This window comes from Somniosus microcephalus, chromosome 23, assembly GCF_052327205.1.
Source record: "Somniosus microcephalus isolate GS21.2 chromosome 23, FLI_Smic_1.0, whole genome shotgun sequence".
Taxonomy (NCBI): Eukaryota; Metazoa; Chordata; class Chondrichthyes; order Squaliformes; family Somniosidae; genus Somniosus; species Somniosus microcephalus.
In genome coordinates this window covers 16,606,518-16,625,806 of record NC_141009.1, presented here as the reverse complement: position 1 = coordinate 16,625,806, position 19,289 = coordinate 16,606,518, and the positions used below count along the sequence as shown (strand labels likewise).

General features: G+C 41.7%; 1 protein-coding gene across 3 annotated transcripts in view; it reads left to right on the top strand.

The window, feature by feature from the left end:
• The window catches only part of LOC147101684 (transforming growth factor beta receptor type 3-like), a 141,549-nt gene extending 122,602 nt beyond the window's left edge, over nucleotides 1-18,947 (top strand). For 2 of the 3 annotated variants that reach the window (XM_085965489.1, XM_085965488.1), the window contains exons 14-16: nucleotides 11,101-11,142; nucleotides 13,654-13,767; nucleotides 16,561-18,947. In XM_085965489.1, the coding sequence (XP_085821615.1) occupies nucleotides 11,101-11,142; nucleotides 13,654-13,767; nucleotides 16,561-16,679 (275 nt within the window). In that variant the 3' untranslated portion in view covers nucleotides 16,680-18,947. Of the gene's footprint in view, nucleotides 1-6,281; nucleotides 6,429-11,100; nucleotides 11,143-13,653; nucleotides 13,768-16,560 lie in introns of those variants that run through there. The other variant, XR_015073337.1, reaches the window with a different exon arrangement.
• Nucleotides 18,948-19,289: the final 342 nt, after the last annotated feature.

The window sequence follows — 19,289 nt, the reverse complement described above, 5'->3', positions numbered from 1 at the left end:
CTACTTTTTCTACAAAATGAATGATAATGTAATATTTACTACAGTTAAGAATTCAATAAAAAGCAGTTTGAGTTTACATATAAAACACAAAGAAAAATCTTCTTGTTTAATGAGAACACAAAGATCGAATAATTCTGTTTACGTTGTTATTTTTCAAATTTCTTCTGAATATTTGTCCTAAAATCTGAAGAAGTTGAAATGCAAATACGAGTTCATCCCATTTGCTCTTCTCCTTCCAGCAATAACCCTGACATCTTTCCATTACGGCATTTCGCTGTTTCCAGTGTCCTCGCCTCAACCATTATTCTTGGTGACCACTTCAAACTATTGATCACCCTCTGCGTAAATAAATACTACTGGATGTTCATCCTAAATTTGCTCTTCACAACCCTGAACCAGTGCTGCCTTGTCCTGCTGCTCTAGCATAACTGAAAGTTTTGTTTTGGGTTTATTGTCTCTATTGTGAACAAACAAATTTAATTTTCAGAGTGCCCTGCCAAGTATTTTGAGTTACATGTGTTTTGGAGAAATTCAGCTTGTACCCCACTGTGGTTTTTAATCAGTCGGCATGCTATTCCTCTTTCCCACAATTAATAAAATAACATTGCTGTTGCTGATTTGTTCTCTGCAGGGTCTGGCTTTCCACAAAATTTAGCATTCTAGGAAGAGAAAAAAAAATCTTTGTGAATCACAGTTTTGTAAACTTGCTCAACACAGGCTATAAAAGAAAGCAAATCCCTTCATTGGTGAAAAATTCAGTGTTGCAAATTAGATCTATCCAAAATACAGCAGCATATGCCTGAACCACTTGGAAAGAAATTCTGTTGATGAATTAATCATTAGTATTTACCATTGTTAAATAAGCCGAGCTGTTCAGTCTTTATGCTATAAATTTAAACCCAGTATTCATTTTTACTTAGTTTCCTACATACTGTACAAATCTAAGGGAAGAAATTCAACTCGTGCCAGTTTCAAGTGTGGAATGGGTGGCATCAGCAAGAGCCACAAGCAAAATTGGAGTGTGTGCCTCATTTGATTATTATTAGCAAGCTGTAGCGCTATTCACATTTATTGTCAGGCCACTGATTGGGGGCGGGTGGGGGAGCCTCGGACATTAGCAATACCATTTAAAGGCAGCCTGCATTTCTTAAAGGAGCGGTGTACTTTGGCTGTTGTCATCTCAATTGCACTTCAGCAGTTGAAATGGCAGGCAGAAGTGTTGCAAGAAGGGGGCCACCTGATTTTCAGACACTGCTCTGGAGATGTTGGTGGAGGAGGTGACGAGGAAGAGAGAACTGCTCTTTCCAACCGACAGGAGAAGAGTGCCAAGGCAAGTTACCTGGCACCAATGCATAGAGGTGAAAGCTGGCTGCAGTACCACAAGAAATTCGATCATCTGACCAGAGTAGCTAAGGTAAGGCTCCTCCTCACATCTCTCTCACACTTCTTAGCCCTGCACTCAGAAGCTTTCCCTTCCCCACTTCCCTTAACTCTCCTCCAATCATAGCAGCAAACTTCATTGAACCTTCATCTGCTATTTGCACACTCTGTACCTGCTACATTTCACACAATTACTTCCCCACGCCTGTGCTATATTTCACGTAACAGCAGCACTGACGGGCACAATGTCACACTTTTCACCAGGCCACACATTAACTAATTTCCTTAATACAAAAGCAAAATACTGCAGATGCTGGAAATCTGAAATATAAACAGAAAATGCTGGAACTACTCTGCAGGTCAGGCAGCATCTGTGGAGAGAGACACAGAGTTAATGTTTTAGCTCGATGACTCAGTTCTGATGAACGGTCATCGAGCTGAACGTTAACTCTGTTTCTCTCTCCACAGATGCTGCCTGACCTGCTGAGTATTTCCAGCATTTTCTGTTTTTAACTAATTTCCTTTCTTTTTGCAGGACAACCTGGCATACAACAGTAGGGAGGAGGGCCATCATCCGTCCACATTCTCTCCCCATAAGAAGAGGAGGTCATGGAGATGGAGGGAGGCGCTTAAGGAGTGTAGTGACTGGCGAGGCTGGAGGGTATGCATCACCGGGTGTCTGGCCATCTTGCCCTTTGTCTGTTTTCACTTAAATCTCTCCCTAAACACAAGCTGCTTTGAGCTGTCACTCATTTGTTTCTGCTTAACCTCACCACTAACTGCTAACTCTTGTCCTTCTCTTCCCCTTCCAGGTCTAGCAGACGTAGAGGGCCCAGTAGGAGCAGAGGAAGAGGAGGACAGTTTTCTTGAAGAAACACAGTCACTCAACCTTACTCTTGCAGACACCAATTCAGAAACTAGCATCACATGTCATTTAGAGGGTCAGTTACAGGGTTCAGCATTACGGGATTCACCCAGCACAAGTGTGCAGGAGCAAAGTATAGGTTGGCCCAGGAACTAGTTCCCTGGAGCGTGAGCTTACATCCTAGCCCTGCTGCAGAGGGCATAGATGCTGCCTTCAATGGTCCAGCCTATAGAAGAAGATTGATGGCTATGCATGACCAACTTCTCAGTGAATTGGACTACCTGCGAGTGAGCATGGAGAAGTCCAACTGCAACTTGTGTGTGATATTCCAGAAAGGCACGGAAACAATGCGGTCAACACAGAGTATTTGGTCAGCTCTATGAACTCTCCAATAGGGTACACGGTGTTGGAGACTCTGGTGACACTCTTCTTCTTCTTCTTGGGCAGTCCCTCGGAGGTGACATTCTTACAACTTTGATAGAAGCTCATTCTGCTGCCATCTTGGATTTGGGTTCCAACAATTCCTCTGGTTTTGAAAGCATGAAGGAGAGCATGGATAAGGGCTTCCCAAATGTGCCATCACTCCTGCACTCTGTTCTCACTCAGAGCAGTGGTAGTGCTGGGGCTCAGCCCCAAAGCAGTGGCGTTGGCACCATGGGAGAGGCACATGCTATTATTTCTGAGGAAGACAGCACATCTGCTCCCCCACCAGCCTCTCAACCACTGCTCGTGTTGGTGCCAGGCAGCCAGCTGGCAAGACTGCCCTGGCTGCTGCCGAGATACTGCAGCTGTGACTTTAAGGCCAGAGCTCCTTGAGGTCACCCACCACAGTCATCTCAAGTGTCCCCAGTGAAAGTTTAGCAGCATTCCACTTTCCTTGCTGAAACCACTGGGGAAGCACCTCCTAGGAGCACCAGAATAGGCAAACAATATACACAAGACTGGCACTAAGGATTTGCACAAAGGTGATTTTTACTTTTCAAAGTTCACTATAATGAATTGTGAAATGGCTGTTATGAACCACTTTGTTATGCAGCAGTTTCTTTGCATTGGTGTTTAGTACAAGGCATCCATCTGCTGGGTGTGGAGTAGCTGCCATGGTGGAATGGACTGTTGGTGAATTGGGTAGAGGAGGAGGAGGACAGTTTTCTTGAAGAAACACAGTCACTCAACCTTGCTCTTGCAAACACCAACTCAGAAACTGGCATCACATGCCATTTAGAGTGTCAGTTACAGGGTTCAGCACTGCGGGATTCACCCAGCACAAGTGCGCAGGAGCAAGGCTAGGGGTATAGGTTGGCCCAGGAACTAGCTCGCTGGAGGGTGAGCTCACATCCTAAACCCGGTGCAGAGGGCATGGATGCTGCCTTCAACGGGTAGGGATGGATAATTCAACTGTTCCATTCATTTATGATTTGCTGCCATCGAATTCTAGCAGCTGGCAGTATTGCTGGCCCTTGCTCTTCCTGTTGGTTCTCGACTTCCTGATCAACTTCATTCTCTTGCTCCTTCACTCTTTCCTCCTCAAGTTGCTCCCTTTGCAGGATGAAGCATACCATGACAGATCTGGAGAATCTTTCGGGGCTGTACTGAGGACCTCCAGATCTATTCAGGCAGCAGAAACTCTATTTTAGAATGCCAATATTTTTCTCAATCAGTGCTATGGTTGAGGTGTGGCTTTGATTGTAGCGCTTCACGGTGTCTGCTCGGGTTCCTAACGGGAGTCATGAAGCAGATGGTCAGAGGGATACCCCTTGTCCCCAAGCATCTAGCCTGACACTTGATAGTCTGGGTGGATGAGAGGTGAGATTGAGGACTGGTACAGAATAAAGGCATCATGACTACTGCCAGGAAACAGGATACAGACCTGCATGATCCACTGTTGTTGTTACACACCAGCTGGACATTCAAGGAGTGGAAGTCCTTCCAGTTAAGGTAGATGCCAGGTTCTTGATGAGCATGGAAGCCTATGTGGTTACAGTCAATTATGCCCTGCACCTGTGGGAAACTTGCAATTCTGGCAAAGCCCAGAGCTCACTCTTCCTGTTTTGTTCCATTGGGAAGGTGATAATTTGGTTGTTCTTAGCGAGGGGGGCATCTGTGACCTGCCTGATGCAGCAGTGGACTGCAAATTGACTTGTGTTGCTTATGCCACCTGTTGCAGCTTGGAATGACCCTAATGCATAGAAATTCAGGGCCATAGTGTCTTTTACAGCAGAGACAGTAGGGTGCATGCCCTGGTGCTGCAACAGGTGACATAGTTCTGTCACAACCTCCCTCGTGAAGCAGAGCTGCTGGACACACTGTTCATCAGTTAAGTTGAGGTACGGTGCTCTATTCCATAACACCTGCGCCCTCCCCTCTTCGCCATCTTCTGCCAGTCTTTGCTGTCTTCCTTTCTGCTCCTGATCTTCCAGCCCCAATGGCAGACCAAGCAACACACCCATGATGTCACTCATAATGTACTGAAGCACCTACACACAGATAGTGCTGAAATTCCAAAAAATCACTGTCCACGTTTTGAACACAGCCAAGATAACCAAAAAAAGGTTTGAAGCTCACCATCAGTCTAGAAAGACTAAGCAGAGACTTAGCTGAATGCAGCTGAGTATCCCTTTAAATAACACTGCTGCAGCATGCTTCCTGACTGTTGGTGCCAAGAATTACTAGGCAGATTTAAGAACGCAACCCGAAATTCGGCCCATATTGTTTATTTAACACGACAAAACAAGTTGAATTTCTCCCCCTAGGTCTATGGGGTAGCTGATCATTAATTCTAAAATGTTACACATTTATAATACATTAATTAAATATCTTTATAAATAATTTTAGATCAGCACAATAATAATTATCTTTTTCTGGCAATAAGCATATAAGTTGTACATCAGCTCAATGAAAAATGTCCCAAAGAAAATTCTGATCTTGGTAGAAGAGTAATTATTATGAAGGATGATGGTGCTCTTTCTTCTCATTCCGATCATAGATTAGTGACGCAAAGGTCCCTTACTCAGTTGCGTGAATTCTATCTGTTTTTAAATAAATTACCAAGTGCAGCATCTGTACAAGAAGGGGAAGGGGAAGTCTGATGCTGACCCTTTTTAGGTGGAGATTGTAACAGCAAATATCCTGTTGTCAAGCTTATCGATCAGCTTTCATGTATTAATCATTGATCCGCTGGTACTATGATAATAGAGGAAGATTTATTCAATACTGTATTTAGTAATCAAGATTGGGAATTTGAAAAATCCATGGAACATGTTTATGACTATCTTTCATAATTTAATAAATGGGTGTTTGTGGTTATAAGGCATAGTTAAATCATGAACATTAGTTGGTAACCTAAGTGACATATTTGTGCCAGACATAATTTGTTAATTTTTCTGTCTTTGCATGTACACTAATTGTTGAGAAAATAGTCAGCATTAATTATTTCTAGATCTGTCAGCAAAATCTCAAATTTTGCAACTAATTGACAAAATATTAATCTCATTTAATTTCACTCATTAAATGGCAAAGAAATCAGCTTATGTATATAGGGCTAGTAGCTAGCTTGCCATAATGACTGTCATTGCAGTGGGGCAATATTAATAGTTAACCGTACAACTATTATCATCCCTAGCCAGAGAAGAGTATTAGTAAGAAGCTCTAAAAATGTACAAAAATAGGGTTAAAAATAAATGGTTGATATCTACTTTCATTTTTCAAACTTTCAGAAGCACACACACATCTGCAAACCCCAACTTGACCTTGAGTTGGTGTCTTTCTTTCCAAATCATTTATGTAGCTAAAAGTGCTGACAAATACTTCAAAAATGTTATTGACAGTATCTTTAGAAGAAAGAACTGTTTGTATAAGGGACTGGTGCTGAACTGTTTATAGTTATGAAGTTATTGTGTCAGGCAGACCCAAAATCTGATCTTCCTTCCTGTTTTACAATATTCTGTATCTTTCCTAAGGCAGCTTTTCCTTCCCTCTCTGCAGCTGTGCATGAGCTGAGCCTTTCCTACATTCTTGTTTCCTGTTTCTGTTTGTTCAGCTCCCAAGACACCATAGACCAAAGAAAACCTGCAATGAATTGGATATGGCTTTGCACGATGGACCTTGAAACTCATTGCAACCAACATTTGCATCCTATTCTAAATTTCCATTAGAACATTTTTTTGAAGTATGCAACTGAGGTGAAGTAAGTTGTTCAATTAGAAGCCAGCTAAAGTCAAGAAGGGAATCGGTGCTTTCTGAAATACGGTGTCATTTAAAAAAAAATTGGGGGGTAGATTTTGGTCTGGGCCCAAGGATGGATGGAAATTGGTTCTTGGACCTCTTCAGCATAATTGGTGCGAGCTGCCAGCGCTGGTCATGCCTCCATAGGCAGCTCGCACGAGCAAAGACATAAATGTCAGGACACCTGCCTCACCGGCGAGACAGGCTGCCCTCGGGTAAATTCCGGAAGGAGGTGTTGGAGCAGGCTACGATGTGGGTGGGGTGGGGAAAGTCGGGGAGAGGACTGTGGCTCCACGGGAATTTTTTTTTAAATTCACCTACCTGTTGTTGGCAACGACTGAAGAACCCTTGCCAACAAATTCCTTAATGGGGTCCTTCAACGAGCGTTGGGCGCCTAAAAAGAAAAAGGGTCACACGAGTTTAGCAGTGGGACCAACATCAGTGCAGATTGGGCGCAGGCTGTCCCACCGCTAAATTGGTATGCTTTGTGCTTGTTTTATGCCCAAAAAACAGGTGCATCACATACCAGTTTCATAGAATCATAAAATTATTTTTTTATTCATTCGGATGTGGGCGTCGCTGGCAAGGCCAGCATTTATTGCCCATCCCTGATTGCCTTTGAGAATGTGGTGGTAAGCTGCCTTCTTGAACCGCTGCAGTCCGTGTGGTGAAAATACTCCCACAGTGCTGTTAGGGAGGGAGTTCCAGGATTTTGACCCAGCGACGATGAAGGAACGGCGATATATTTCCAAGTCAGGACAGTGTGTGACTTGAAGGGGAACTTGGAGGTGGTATTATTCCTGTGTGCCTGCTGTCCTTGTCCTTCTACATGGTAGAGGTTGCAGGTTTGGGAGGTGCTGTCGAAGAAGCCTTGGTGAGTTGCTGCAGTGCATCTTGTAGATGGTACACACTGCAGCCACGGTGCGCCAGTGGTGGAGTGAGTGAATGTTTAAGGTGGTGGATGGGGTGCCAATCAAGCGGGCTGCTTTGTCCTGGATGGTGTCAAGTTTCTTGAGTGTTGTTGGAGCTGCACTAATCCAGACAAGTGGATAGTATTCCATCACATTCCTGACTTGTGCCTTGCAGATGGTGGAAAGGCTTTGGGGAGTCAGGAGGTGAGACACTCACCGCAGAATACCCAGCCTCTGACCTGCTCTTTTAGCCACGGTATTTATGTGGCTGGTCCAGTTAAGTTTCTGGTCAATGGTGACCCTCAGGATATTGATTGTGAGATATTTGGCAATGGTAATCCCGTTGAATGTCATGGGGAGGTGGCTAGATTCTCTTGTTGGAGATGGTCATTGCCTGGCACTTGTGTGGCATGAATATTACTTGCCACTTATCAGCCTAAGCCTAAATGTTGCCTAGGTCTTGCTGCATGCGGGCACGGACTGCTTCATTATCTGAGGAGTTGCGAATTGAACTGAACAACTACATTGAAGGCACTATATATAAATGCAAGTTGTTAACATTGTTTTTGTTAATGGTGGGATTTGAAACCCATTTTAGTGCCTGTACCGTCGTTTCAGCTGAGATCAGCTAACTCAGGAAACACTGGAAATTGAACTCAGAACTTTCCTAGTCTTATGGAACAGCTACTCATTGGATTCCTGAGCCATCGAGAGTGATTCAACCTCTGGATAAAATAAACAGTCTGTCATTTTGTCCAGCTGAAGATTTCTGAGAGGCCTGAACTGGATCACTGGAAAATGACTTTGTACATGTGCAATAATTCAACAACAACAACTTGCATTTATATAACGCCTTTAACATAGTAAAACGTCCCAAGGCGCTTCACAGGACCGTTATCAAACAACATTTGACACAGAACCACATAATGAGTTATTAGGACAGGTGACCAAAAAGCTTCATCAAAGAGATAGATTTTAAGGAGTGCCTGAAAGGCGGACAGAGGTAGAGTCGGAATGATTTAGGGTGGGAATTCCAGAGCTTAGGACCGTGGCAACTGAAGGAATGGCCATCAGTGGTGGAGTGATTAAAATCAGGGATGCGCAAGAGTCCAGAATTGGAGGAACACCAAGATCTTGGAGGGTTGTAGGGTTGGAGTAGGTTACAGAGATAGGGAGGGGTGAGGCCATGGAGGAATTTGAAGACAAGGATGTGAATTTTAAAATTGAGGCATTGCCAGACTGGGAGCCAGTGTAGGTCAGCGAGCACGGGTGATGGGTGAACAGGACTTGGTGCAAGTTAGGATACGGGCAGCAGAGTTTTGGATGAGCTGAAGTTTACGGAAGGTAGAAGATGGGATGCCAGCTAGGAGCGTTGGAATAGTCAAGTCTAGATGTAACAAAGACATGGATGAGGTTTCAGCAGCAGATGAGCTGTTTTATAGGGTTTTATCGAAGCTTTTTCTCTGTGATTTCACAGTGGTTCCCATAGTAAATATTGTATCCTACAGTCTGGATCAGACTAGAGGAACTAATATGTTTACTTAAAGTTTAGAAATATGAAGCACAAAAATTTGGCAAATACGAGAAATACAATATATAAATGTACCTACAGTGAGAAAAGTTGCTTATGGGTCAGTTACCCTTGGTAAGAGCCCCATTGGCTAGAAAATGACAGCTCCTTTGCTCCTGGTGACTAACAAAGCAAGTTTAGTGCATTGTCTTCTCGTGCCACTTTCAGTGTTCGTGCATTGTACAGTAATGTCTCATGCAAATTATGTCCTTTGTCCAATCACATAACCAAATTCCATTTAAAAAAAACTGTTGGACTGAAACTGACTTTAGCCTTTAACCAAACTCCTCTGATGTAGAGATTTTCTTACAAAATTAATATTAAATTCAAGTATACAATAGACAATGCTGTAAACAAAATTATGAATTATTACATTATGCAGGGAGCTAGGCAGAATTCCAACAATTCAGTCAGCTTTACACATACTTGTTTGTATCTCTGCAAATATTGATTATAAGTTCCCGTCAATCACGGAGAGAAACCACTTTGTTCTTCTGATCAACAAACACTGATTGTTCCATTTGCAGTTGTAGTGCATAATAGCTTCTACTTCAATGAAAACTGACAGTGTTGGTGACAATTCATCCTCTCGGTTCAAACCATACAAGAAAAAATGTGTGCTATGCAATCAGTTTCCGAAATCAATCAGTGAAGCAAATAAAGGATATGATCAGCCTGTTTTGTGGCTAAAGTGGAAGGCTAAGCACATATAGGAGTTATGTCTGACAGCAAAATCAGCAGTTTGTTGGGTCTCCCTAGTCAAAGCTGTGTTTAAACGTGGGTAGATTGTATGTGCAGCTTCAGTGTCCCAAATATGTGGCGAGGGCTATGGGTGCACAGTGGGCCAGATAAGTTCTTTAAGTTTTTATAAAAATTGTCCCCACTGATGGACTCTTCTCCCCTTAAATTACAGTGTAATGTAATGCCACACAGAACCAGATCTTAACTGTACCAACACTTAAGCGGTCTTGCAGAGATATAAACAGACAGTAAAGAAAGGAACACCACCTATATACAATACTAGATTGTAGAGTACAGGTTCTCTGCATCTGTGCAATATTTTCAATTGTGAACAGATTGACTTCATCTGCTCGCTTGATTTCAATCTTATGGTTAGGAAATTCTCTCAGCCAGAAACAACTGATCATGTACGGCACGTAGGAAGGAAAAATGAGCAATGCATGTAGTCTATGAATGGTGTTGAAACATCTAAGAATGAAGTTGAAAAATATCTAGGAGCCAACGCTCAAAATATCCAACCAGTGCAGACCCTCAATCAATAAGCCAATAGAATCTTTAACTATATAACCAAAACAATAGGATACAAGTCTGAAGAAGTCACGATCAAAATTTACATTGCTCTGGGCAGACCAAACCTTGAATACTTTGTCCATTTCTGATCATTGAGATGCAAAGGAGACATTCAAGTCCTGGTGGCAGTGCAAAGAAAAGTGAAAATTAGGATAATCTCCAGTCTTCAAGATCTCAGTTATGAGGAAAGACTGGAGAAAGGAGATATCTGGGAGGTGATCTTATAGAAGTATACAAGATTGTAATTGGCATGGAAAAAGTAATCTGGAAAATTATTTTAAATCGAAAGAGTAGGACAAGCCACACAGTCCTAAATTTGTCTTTTACAAATTTAAATCTGGTACCGAGAGGTTTTTCTTCATACAAAGCATAATCAATACACAGAATTGACTTTTGGATACAGTAGTGGAGGCAAAACCCCAAGAATCATTTAAGAAGCAGTTGTACGCTGCAATGAGGGGATTTTAGACTTATTCTAGACAGAAGAGCCAAGATGGGTTGACTGGCCTTCCTCATATGTAATTATCTCGTGATGCAATTTATAACGTCGTAAACCTGGGTAACAGAGAAACGGTTCACATTCATCCAAACAGCATATGGTGACAGCAGTAGTCAGACCATGTGATCACTTTGTTTTCAAATATTTTGCCCGGTCTATATAATCAAACTGGAAATATCAGTACTATTAAGATCTTCAGAATTGGCAATTGATTTTTAAATTTTATTTACAAACAAAATTGTAATGATGAGTACAATAAACTGATAATGTATTTAGAAAGGCTTGCAAGGGTTTGTTAGAAGATGGGGTTGTTAAAATAATCAACTATTTTATTATCTTCTAGATTGTCCCGGATCCCAAGGCCCCACAAGTGTCAGGCCAGAAGGTTAGTATCTTTGCCAGGCTGTTGTACCAGATTTGAAAAGTTTCTTGTAAAGTGAATGGTAGATCTGTTTATTATAGAAAAATTAAAATCTTTTATAGGGGAGGAAAAGTACATTTCAACTCTTAAACATATGTGGGCTACTAAAATACAATATTTGCTCTTTTAAATTGTGGCATAGTGGTTAGCACTGTTGCCTCACAGCGCCAGGGACCCGGGTTCGAATCCGGCCTCGGGTGACTGTCTGTGTGGAGTTTGCACATTCTCCCCCGTGTTTGCGTGGGTTTCCTCCGGGTGCTCTGGTTTCCTCCCACAGTCCAAAGATGTGCGGGTTAGGTTGATTGGCTATGATAAATTGACCCTTAGTGTTAGGGGGATTAAATACGTGGGGTTACGGGGATAGGGTGGGATATGTGTTGGTGTAGGGGTTACGGGGATTGGGTGGGATATGTGTCGGTGCAGGCTCGATGGGCCGAAATGGCCTCTATCTGCACTGGGGTTTCTGTGATTTCTGTGAAATTACTTCAGTATGTGTTAGATGGACCAATATATTTCATGAGCTATGAACGGGTGCAGGGTAATTGCGTACCGTGATGCCTGTGCCTGTTTTTGGAGTTTATCCAATTTAACCCGCACAGTCTCATGTAATCTACTAAACTTACTGCGAGCAATGCCACAGGAGATCCACGCCTGATGTAGGATAAATTTTGCAATGTCTTATGTTAGCTGCAGGGCCAGAAAATTAGGTGCTTTACCTCATGCGCTCGATCCATGAGGCACCCGATTTTCCAGAGGGTGGTTTGGTTCTCATTTAAATATTAAAATTCTTAGATTCAAGCATGGGGCTACAAATCAAACGTCTTTAGAGGCTCTGCCCATAGCACAGGACACGCCCACAAAAGTGGGCACACCACCAATTGCGGGCTTTCACCTGCTGAAGCAGGTTTCAATAATTGTTTTCACTTTTGGTGGGAGGGGGTTTGTATGTACATGGATCCTTCACTATATTTTGCTCCATATGTTAGTTGGTTTTGCTGGATAGTTTTCCATTTTTGTAGTTTTGTTTTTCTCTGTCAATACTTCTCCTCATTAATCTTGGTTGCTGCTGACTTTGACCTGACCTGACCTGACCCTGGAGGTATTTTGGCCACACCTGTCACTATACTGACACTAGTACCTGGATATGAAGATGTCAGAGTGGTGAACTGCCACAGAGTTATGGCATCAGTTGCACATCTGAATCTGGGAGGGCCAGGTCATCAGGGATAACTCCCCTGCTCTTCTTCGAAATAGTGCCATGGGATCTTTTACTTCCACCTGAGTGAGCAGACGGGGCCTCGGTTTAACGTCGCATCTGAAAGACGGCACCTCCAACAGTGCCTCCTTCCAAACCACTCCAGGAAACATCTGACATATCAGACAGTCTGCATGCATGTCAGGGAAGTGACAATCACTATGTTTGCAAGGGGAAACACCTTAATTATTTTTCCCATGGAAAGGCGACACCAGCACAGCTATCATTGGGTGGCATGATCCCCTCAAGTACAAAGAGTTACACGTGGTACCCATGAAAGAAAGAAATATTTTTATTTATACAGCGCTTTTCACGGCTTCACGACGTCCCAAAGCGCTTTACAGTCAATGAAGTACTTTTCTGACGTGTAGTCACTGTTGTAATGTAGGAAACACGGCAGTCAAATTGCACACCGCAAGCTCCCACAAACAGCAATGTGATAATGACCAGATAATCTGTTTTTAGATTGTTGATTGAGGGATAAATATTGGCCAGGTCATCAGGGATAACTCCCCTGCTCTTCTTCGAAATAGTGCCATGGGATCTTTTACTTCCACCTGAGTGAGCAGACGGGGCCTCGGTTTAACGTCGCATCTGAAAGACGGCACCTCCGACAGTGCAGCACTCCCTCAGTACTGCACTGGGAGTGTCAGCCTAGATTTTTGTGGGCATCAGGGCTCTTCATTGTCAGCTCCATACCCTTCATGAAGCAAAAAAGTTTGCACTCAATGTTCAGGTAGTCTCTGACCCCAGAAACATCATTCTGCACATTAATAGCTATATTCCAAGAAGCAGCCAATGATGTCTTCATTGAAACACTGGGCAGATGGCTCTTAGAACAAACAGCCAGCAATAAAACAAATAGCAAGAAAGATAGGGGAACAAATGGAATTATTCAAAGTATTTTTTGAAAATGCAATTGGCTGAGGTAACATTTCTTTCAAAATAGCTAATACCTGTAATGCCAATACTGAAATAATTTTTTAAGCTGTGCTGCAACATTCCCATGTTGTAAAGAAAACTGTTTCTCACTAATGTGGATATTTCTGCATGCCTAGATTCCCAAAAAGAAGTTTTAATTATTGCACTTTCTAATCAATATTTTGATGCTAATGTATTTCTGGCACACTTTAGCAGACCAGAATATTTTCTGTTAGTCTGGTGTAGTTTAAATTTTGTTGCTTGATTCTAATTAAGCCATTCTTATTTCTGTGCTTTAGATCCTGCTGAGATCCAAGGACTGGACATGTCTGCTGTATTAGGAATTGCATTTGGTGCATTTGTCATTGGAGCATTGCTGACTGCAGCTCTGTGGTATATCTATTCACATACTGGTGAGTACCAACTTCTCAGTATATTATTAATACTATAGATACTTTTATTTTGACCTCATACCAGCAGTTTTCAACATCAGTTTCCAACATTCACTCTTTGATTTCCATATCTTCATTCCCTTCCATGCCTAGTGGCACATGAGGCAACCCATTTCTTCCACTGCTTTTACATCCAGCAGATTGTGCTCTGGGTTGTTTCTGTAACAGAGATCCTTTTTTAAAAACATGAACAGGTCGTTGGCCTGATTCACAACTCCCTACCAGAAGGACCAGCTCGATGCAATAGGAGTTTGCCACTCTACTCGCATCAGATGCAAGTATGCCGCAGAATGTCAACCTAGTATTCAGAGGCCAGAGATCTGATGATCTGCTTGCTGGAGCATAGTACAATATTCTTGTCACTGAATTTAAAACTCCCAGAAATGGCAGTGGCACCACAGAATAGTATGACATAGTCTATGGCTGTGATTCCCCACATGAGGAGCTCCCAGTTTCGGGAGTGGGTGTTGAGCTGAGGCCAGGTGTCTCCCACAGAGAAGGAGGAGTAAATTATAGTGAGAGTTGCCCCAAACACAGCTTCAAGCAGCCACTAATGAAGTGGAATAAAAACAGAAATTTCTGGAAACACTCAGCAAGTCAATCAGCAACTATGGAGAGAAAAGATGAGTTAGTGTTTCAGGTGTAGACTCTTCATCAGAAGTGTAATTCACAGCTGACAGAGCAGAACACATTGCTACAGTGTTGGCTGGGGATGGTGGATTGCACAACTTGAACTAATAGGTTTAGAGTAGTTATGGAAGAGACAGGAACAATCAAAGGTAAAGATATTCAACTGGAAGAGGGCTAATTTCAGTGAGTTGAAAAGGATCTGGTCCAGGTGGATTGGAAACAAAAATTGGCAGGTAAAACAGCAAATGAACAATGGAGGCTTTCAAGAAGGACATAGTTTGGGTACAGACTAAACACATTCCTATGAGGGGGAAGGAAGGGCATCCAAAACTAGAACTCCCTGGATGACTAAAGAAATTGAGATGAAAATGAAACAGAAAAAGAAGGCTCATGATAAATATCAGGTTATTACAGTAGAGAATCAAGTAGAAAACAGAGAGTGGAATTAATTGGATAGCTCTTTCAAAGAGCCAGCACAAGTACGATGGGCCAAATGACCTCCTTCTGGCTGTATGGTTCTATAATTATATACAGTGAAAATAATAAAGTATTGCCCTCCCTATAAACCATTGTTTTGAACATATATATCATGATGACAGAGTAGCTAGCACTCTTTGTTGGGAAAAGTAGCAAGTTATATGAAAGTTGATAGTCCCGTTCTTCTACCTGAGGAAACTTTTGAGAGACAATGTTAGATGTAATATTCTTAAATTAGGAGTTGATTGAGGCATCTGTGTCCAACTTTCAGAAATCCCATGTTCAGTTCAAGGAGTTAGAGTGGAGAAAAGACTGATAAAGATATCTAGATAAAATGTTATGGCTTTAACATGTTTTAGTAATAATAAGGGAAATGTAACAATCAGATCTGCCAGTTATACATGTGACCAGTACCAGGGGGTGGGGGAAGCGCAGCCTAGAAATTTCTCTGCGGTAAGCCTTGTGCCTATTCTATGCAACAGTTTGGATGACTGGAATCACTGGATGTTCTCACTGAGAATATGCTAATGCCTCATTAAGACTTCAAAAATTCAACTGGCCTGCAATTTCCCAAGATTTGCCCCAAAAATGCAAGGCAGTGCTCTAGGACCCAAAAATGTTGCAGTGGAAGACCCTCCTGGCCTCTGAGGTTTTCTTTCTTAAAGCTGTGTTGTGTTAACTATGGCTTGCTTCTCAGATAATGGCAAATTTTACTTTATTTTGGTCATTTATTCTTTTGTTACCTTTTGCAATTTTGGTGTGCTTGTTTTTCATATTGTAGCATTTCATTTTAAGCAGCCTAAAGTGTACAATGGACGTTTCTCTGGGAATTCATCATGCCCTTGTCGACTTTGAGGATGAGGAGAATTTATTGAGAAATGACTAAAGGCAGGTCAACCTGCACTTGAACGACCTTGCATAGACCCATTGTTACCAGGCCTGTTTGGGCATGTCGGAGGAGATGTGCCTTTGCCACTTATGCTTTACCAGAGGGAGATGTTTTCGGGTTGCGATTGTGCTCCTGAATTATGTGCATCTTGTGTAATCAGTAGCTTTGAGATATTGTAAATTAAAGTAGCACAATAACAAATGTGCCTTTCTAAAGACTGTAAGAAGCTTTACCCTCTATATGGCCACAACTATAACCAGCCACATCCCTTTAAATTTCAGCCACGGCATGATTTTATGGTACCCTCCCCCCACACTCCCACATTCCAATTAAGGTAACTCCTTGCACAAGACCAAAGTTGCTGAGGCAACTAAGAATAATTATTCGTATGAAATGGCCCCACCAAATTATGGGCAGTCAGCTCACTGTGAAGTTGGCTAGTTTTACACTAGTAGCTGTGTATTTAAGTCTGAGCTGCAAAATCAACCCTAATATTTACAAAGTGTACTAGTGAAAGGACATTAATACTGCACCAAACTTTAGTAAAATGACAAGTTTTCCAATATGGACAACTTGGATATATTCTAAATTGGAATCTGAACCATCCATTGGACACTTGAATATATGACTAAATTAACACTGGTGACAGCATTTTTGGAGATGAATAAGGAAATACTGCAAACTTGTATACAGGTTCATGACATACTTGTGCTGGTAAAATTTTTGTTACTGGTTTGTTACCTATTTCTGCTTTGTAGGTCCTTCTGAAAAGAAACAGCCTGTTCCTGCTAATCCACCTGCATCTGAGAACAGCAGCACCAACCACAGCATCGGTAGCACCCAAAGTACCCCATGTTCCACCAGCAGCGTTGCATAGCCATCATCTGCAATGCTTTCGACAACACTGACTGGTTAAAATACATTGTTATATGGCAACCACCATTTCAGCAAAAATGCTCCTGAGTAAACTTTGGTGAATTTAGCGGTAGACCAATTTAACAGCTGGAAAAAAAAAAAATTTAGTAGCTGTCACCCAATTTTTAAAAAATTTCCTATTAGTGTACCATTAGCAACTCCAATAGCAGTACTGCCTACCAATTGTTGCCAGGCATCTAGAGAATAATGATGTCAGACAGTGACTACAATGCAGTAATCCATTCAGAATGTTCAGGTGATGTCTTAAGCCAGAAGGGTAAAAGTTTGACTGATTTATTACTATCGTCTGAACATAAGGCTAGAATAAGCCATGAATATTCAGGTATTTGTGTTTTTTTAATATTGAAGTACTGTTTAAATATTTTGTGAGGATTTAATAAGTTTTTGGCTCTTTTTTTCTCACAGGAGATGTTATCGGTAGTAATGCCAGCTATAGGGGTGTGCTCTGTCATTGATGGGTGATGACATTCACCCCTATATGGCCGCAACTATAACCAGTCTCATCCCTTTAAATTTCAGCCAAAGCATGACTTTTAGCTGAAGCAAGAAATTTAACAATTACTGACATAAGGGGTGATTCCACAATCCTGTGCCCCCCAGCAGGGAGTTGCGATCGACGGGAGTGCAGGTTAGAGAATCGGGGCTACAGTGTTGTGGCCTACATCTTTGTCCCATGCTCCCTTTGAGTACAGTTCCCTGCTGGGAGAGTGAAAGCACTCCTATAGTTAGCGCAATTTTATCAAGATATCATCTGCATTTAACTATTGGGCAATTCTGCGCCCTGCACACATTAAACTGCAGCATCACTAGTAGCAACTTTTTTTTAAAAAAAGGGAAAATTGAAAGATGTGATGGACTGAGTAAATAAGAGGAAAAAAACCTAGCTTATGATGGTATGTTCTGTAAACAAGGTATGTCGCAGGGAATCAAAAAGGCAAACCTTTCTTACATTCAATGTTTGTTTTTTATGTAAAAACAAAACCATGGACATAGATTTTGACTACAGAATTATTAACCTAAAACTACCAGGAATGCTTTTAAATATCCTCAGAATCTTTATATTCTGAGCTCACGAGCCATAAAACAAAGACTCAACTGAGCACTGCATCCATGTAGCCCTTAGAAATGATTATTAAAGCGATCACAGTTCGAAGTGCTTTGTTTGCCAGGATTTAAACTCAAATCCAGCAGCCATTTGTGTGAATTCACTGCTAGCAAATGAAAAAGAAAATCCATGTCTAATGACAATTGCTTTTCAGCTGAGCCCTATTTCAACCTAATTTCCAAACCATTACCACTATCATTACCAATTAAAAATTTTTTTGTACCATTCCCCCATCAGTGTTACTGTGTTAAAGGTGCTATGTAAATACATGTTGTTATATTTACCAGAGGGTAGAAAATACAAATTAGACTAAAATTTTCTTTTTAAAGAAAATGGGGAAAAAAGGAGGAATTTTTCTTCTATTATTGAACAATTAATATAGGAGAAACCAAGACCCATTCACCCATCATCCCTGTGCTCGCTGGCGTACATTGGCTCCCGGTCAAGCAATGCCTTGATTTTAAAATTCTCAACCTCGTGTTCAAACCCCTCCATGGCCTCGCTCCTCCCTATCTCTGCAACCTCCTCCAGCCCTACAACCCTCTGAGAACTCTGCATTTCTCCACTTTTGGCCTCTTGTGGATTGCCCACTTTCTTTGCCCCACCATTGTTGGCTGTTCCTTTTGCCGTCCAGGCCCTAAGCTCTCCTCCTTTAAGACAGTCCTTAAAGCCTAACTCTTTGACCAAGCTTTTGGTCTCCTTCTTTGGCTCGGTATCAATTTTTGAATAAAAATCCCAGATAAAATCTAAAATTTAGCCAGATACTCTCAGCTTTCAGATTCTTCCAGAGGCAGTCAAAGCTTTATGAAAATCAGTAAAGGAATGTAAATGGCTTTCTCCGGGCCTTCTGTTGCTCTATGATCTTGAACAGTGCATCAATATGTCCTACGCATTCCTCAAGACTGGAATCCAGCGTTTTCAAAATGACAGGTTATAGAGTGGCATTGCCTAGTGACAGGTCAAAAAGCAGCATGTGGAGGCTGGAGAGTATTTCCCAGCCCATTCTCTCAATTGGGAAGCTGTGTATTAAGGGTAGCAAATCAAATAATTTTAAATAACAACAGAAAATGCTGGAAAAACTCAGCAGGTCAGGCAACATCCGGGGAGAGAAATTTGAGTTGACGTTTCGGGTCGAACCCTTCTTCAAAGCCAGTTTTGAAGAAGGGTTCGACCCGAAACGTCAACTCAAATTTCTCTCCACAGATGTTGCCTGACCTGCTGAGTTTTTCCAGCATTTTCTGTTGTTATTTCAGATTTCCAACATCTGCAGTATTTTGCTATCCAAATAATTTTAAAATGGTTATTTAAAAAAAAAGTGTTTCACCTTTTGAGATCATTGATAAAAATATATAAGATCATGTTCAGAAGAAACTATGCAAGCAGCATATATTGGACCATATTATTGAATTATAACATACAGTTTCACTTTCACAGAAACAAGGAGCT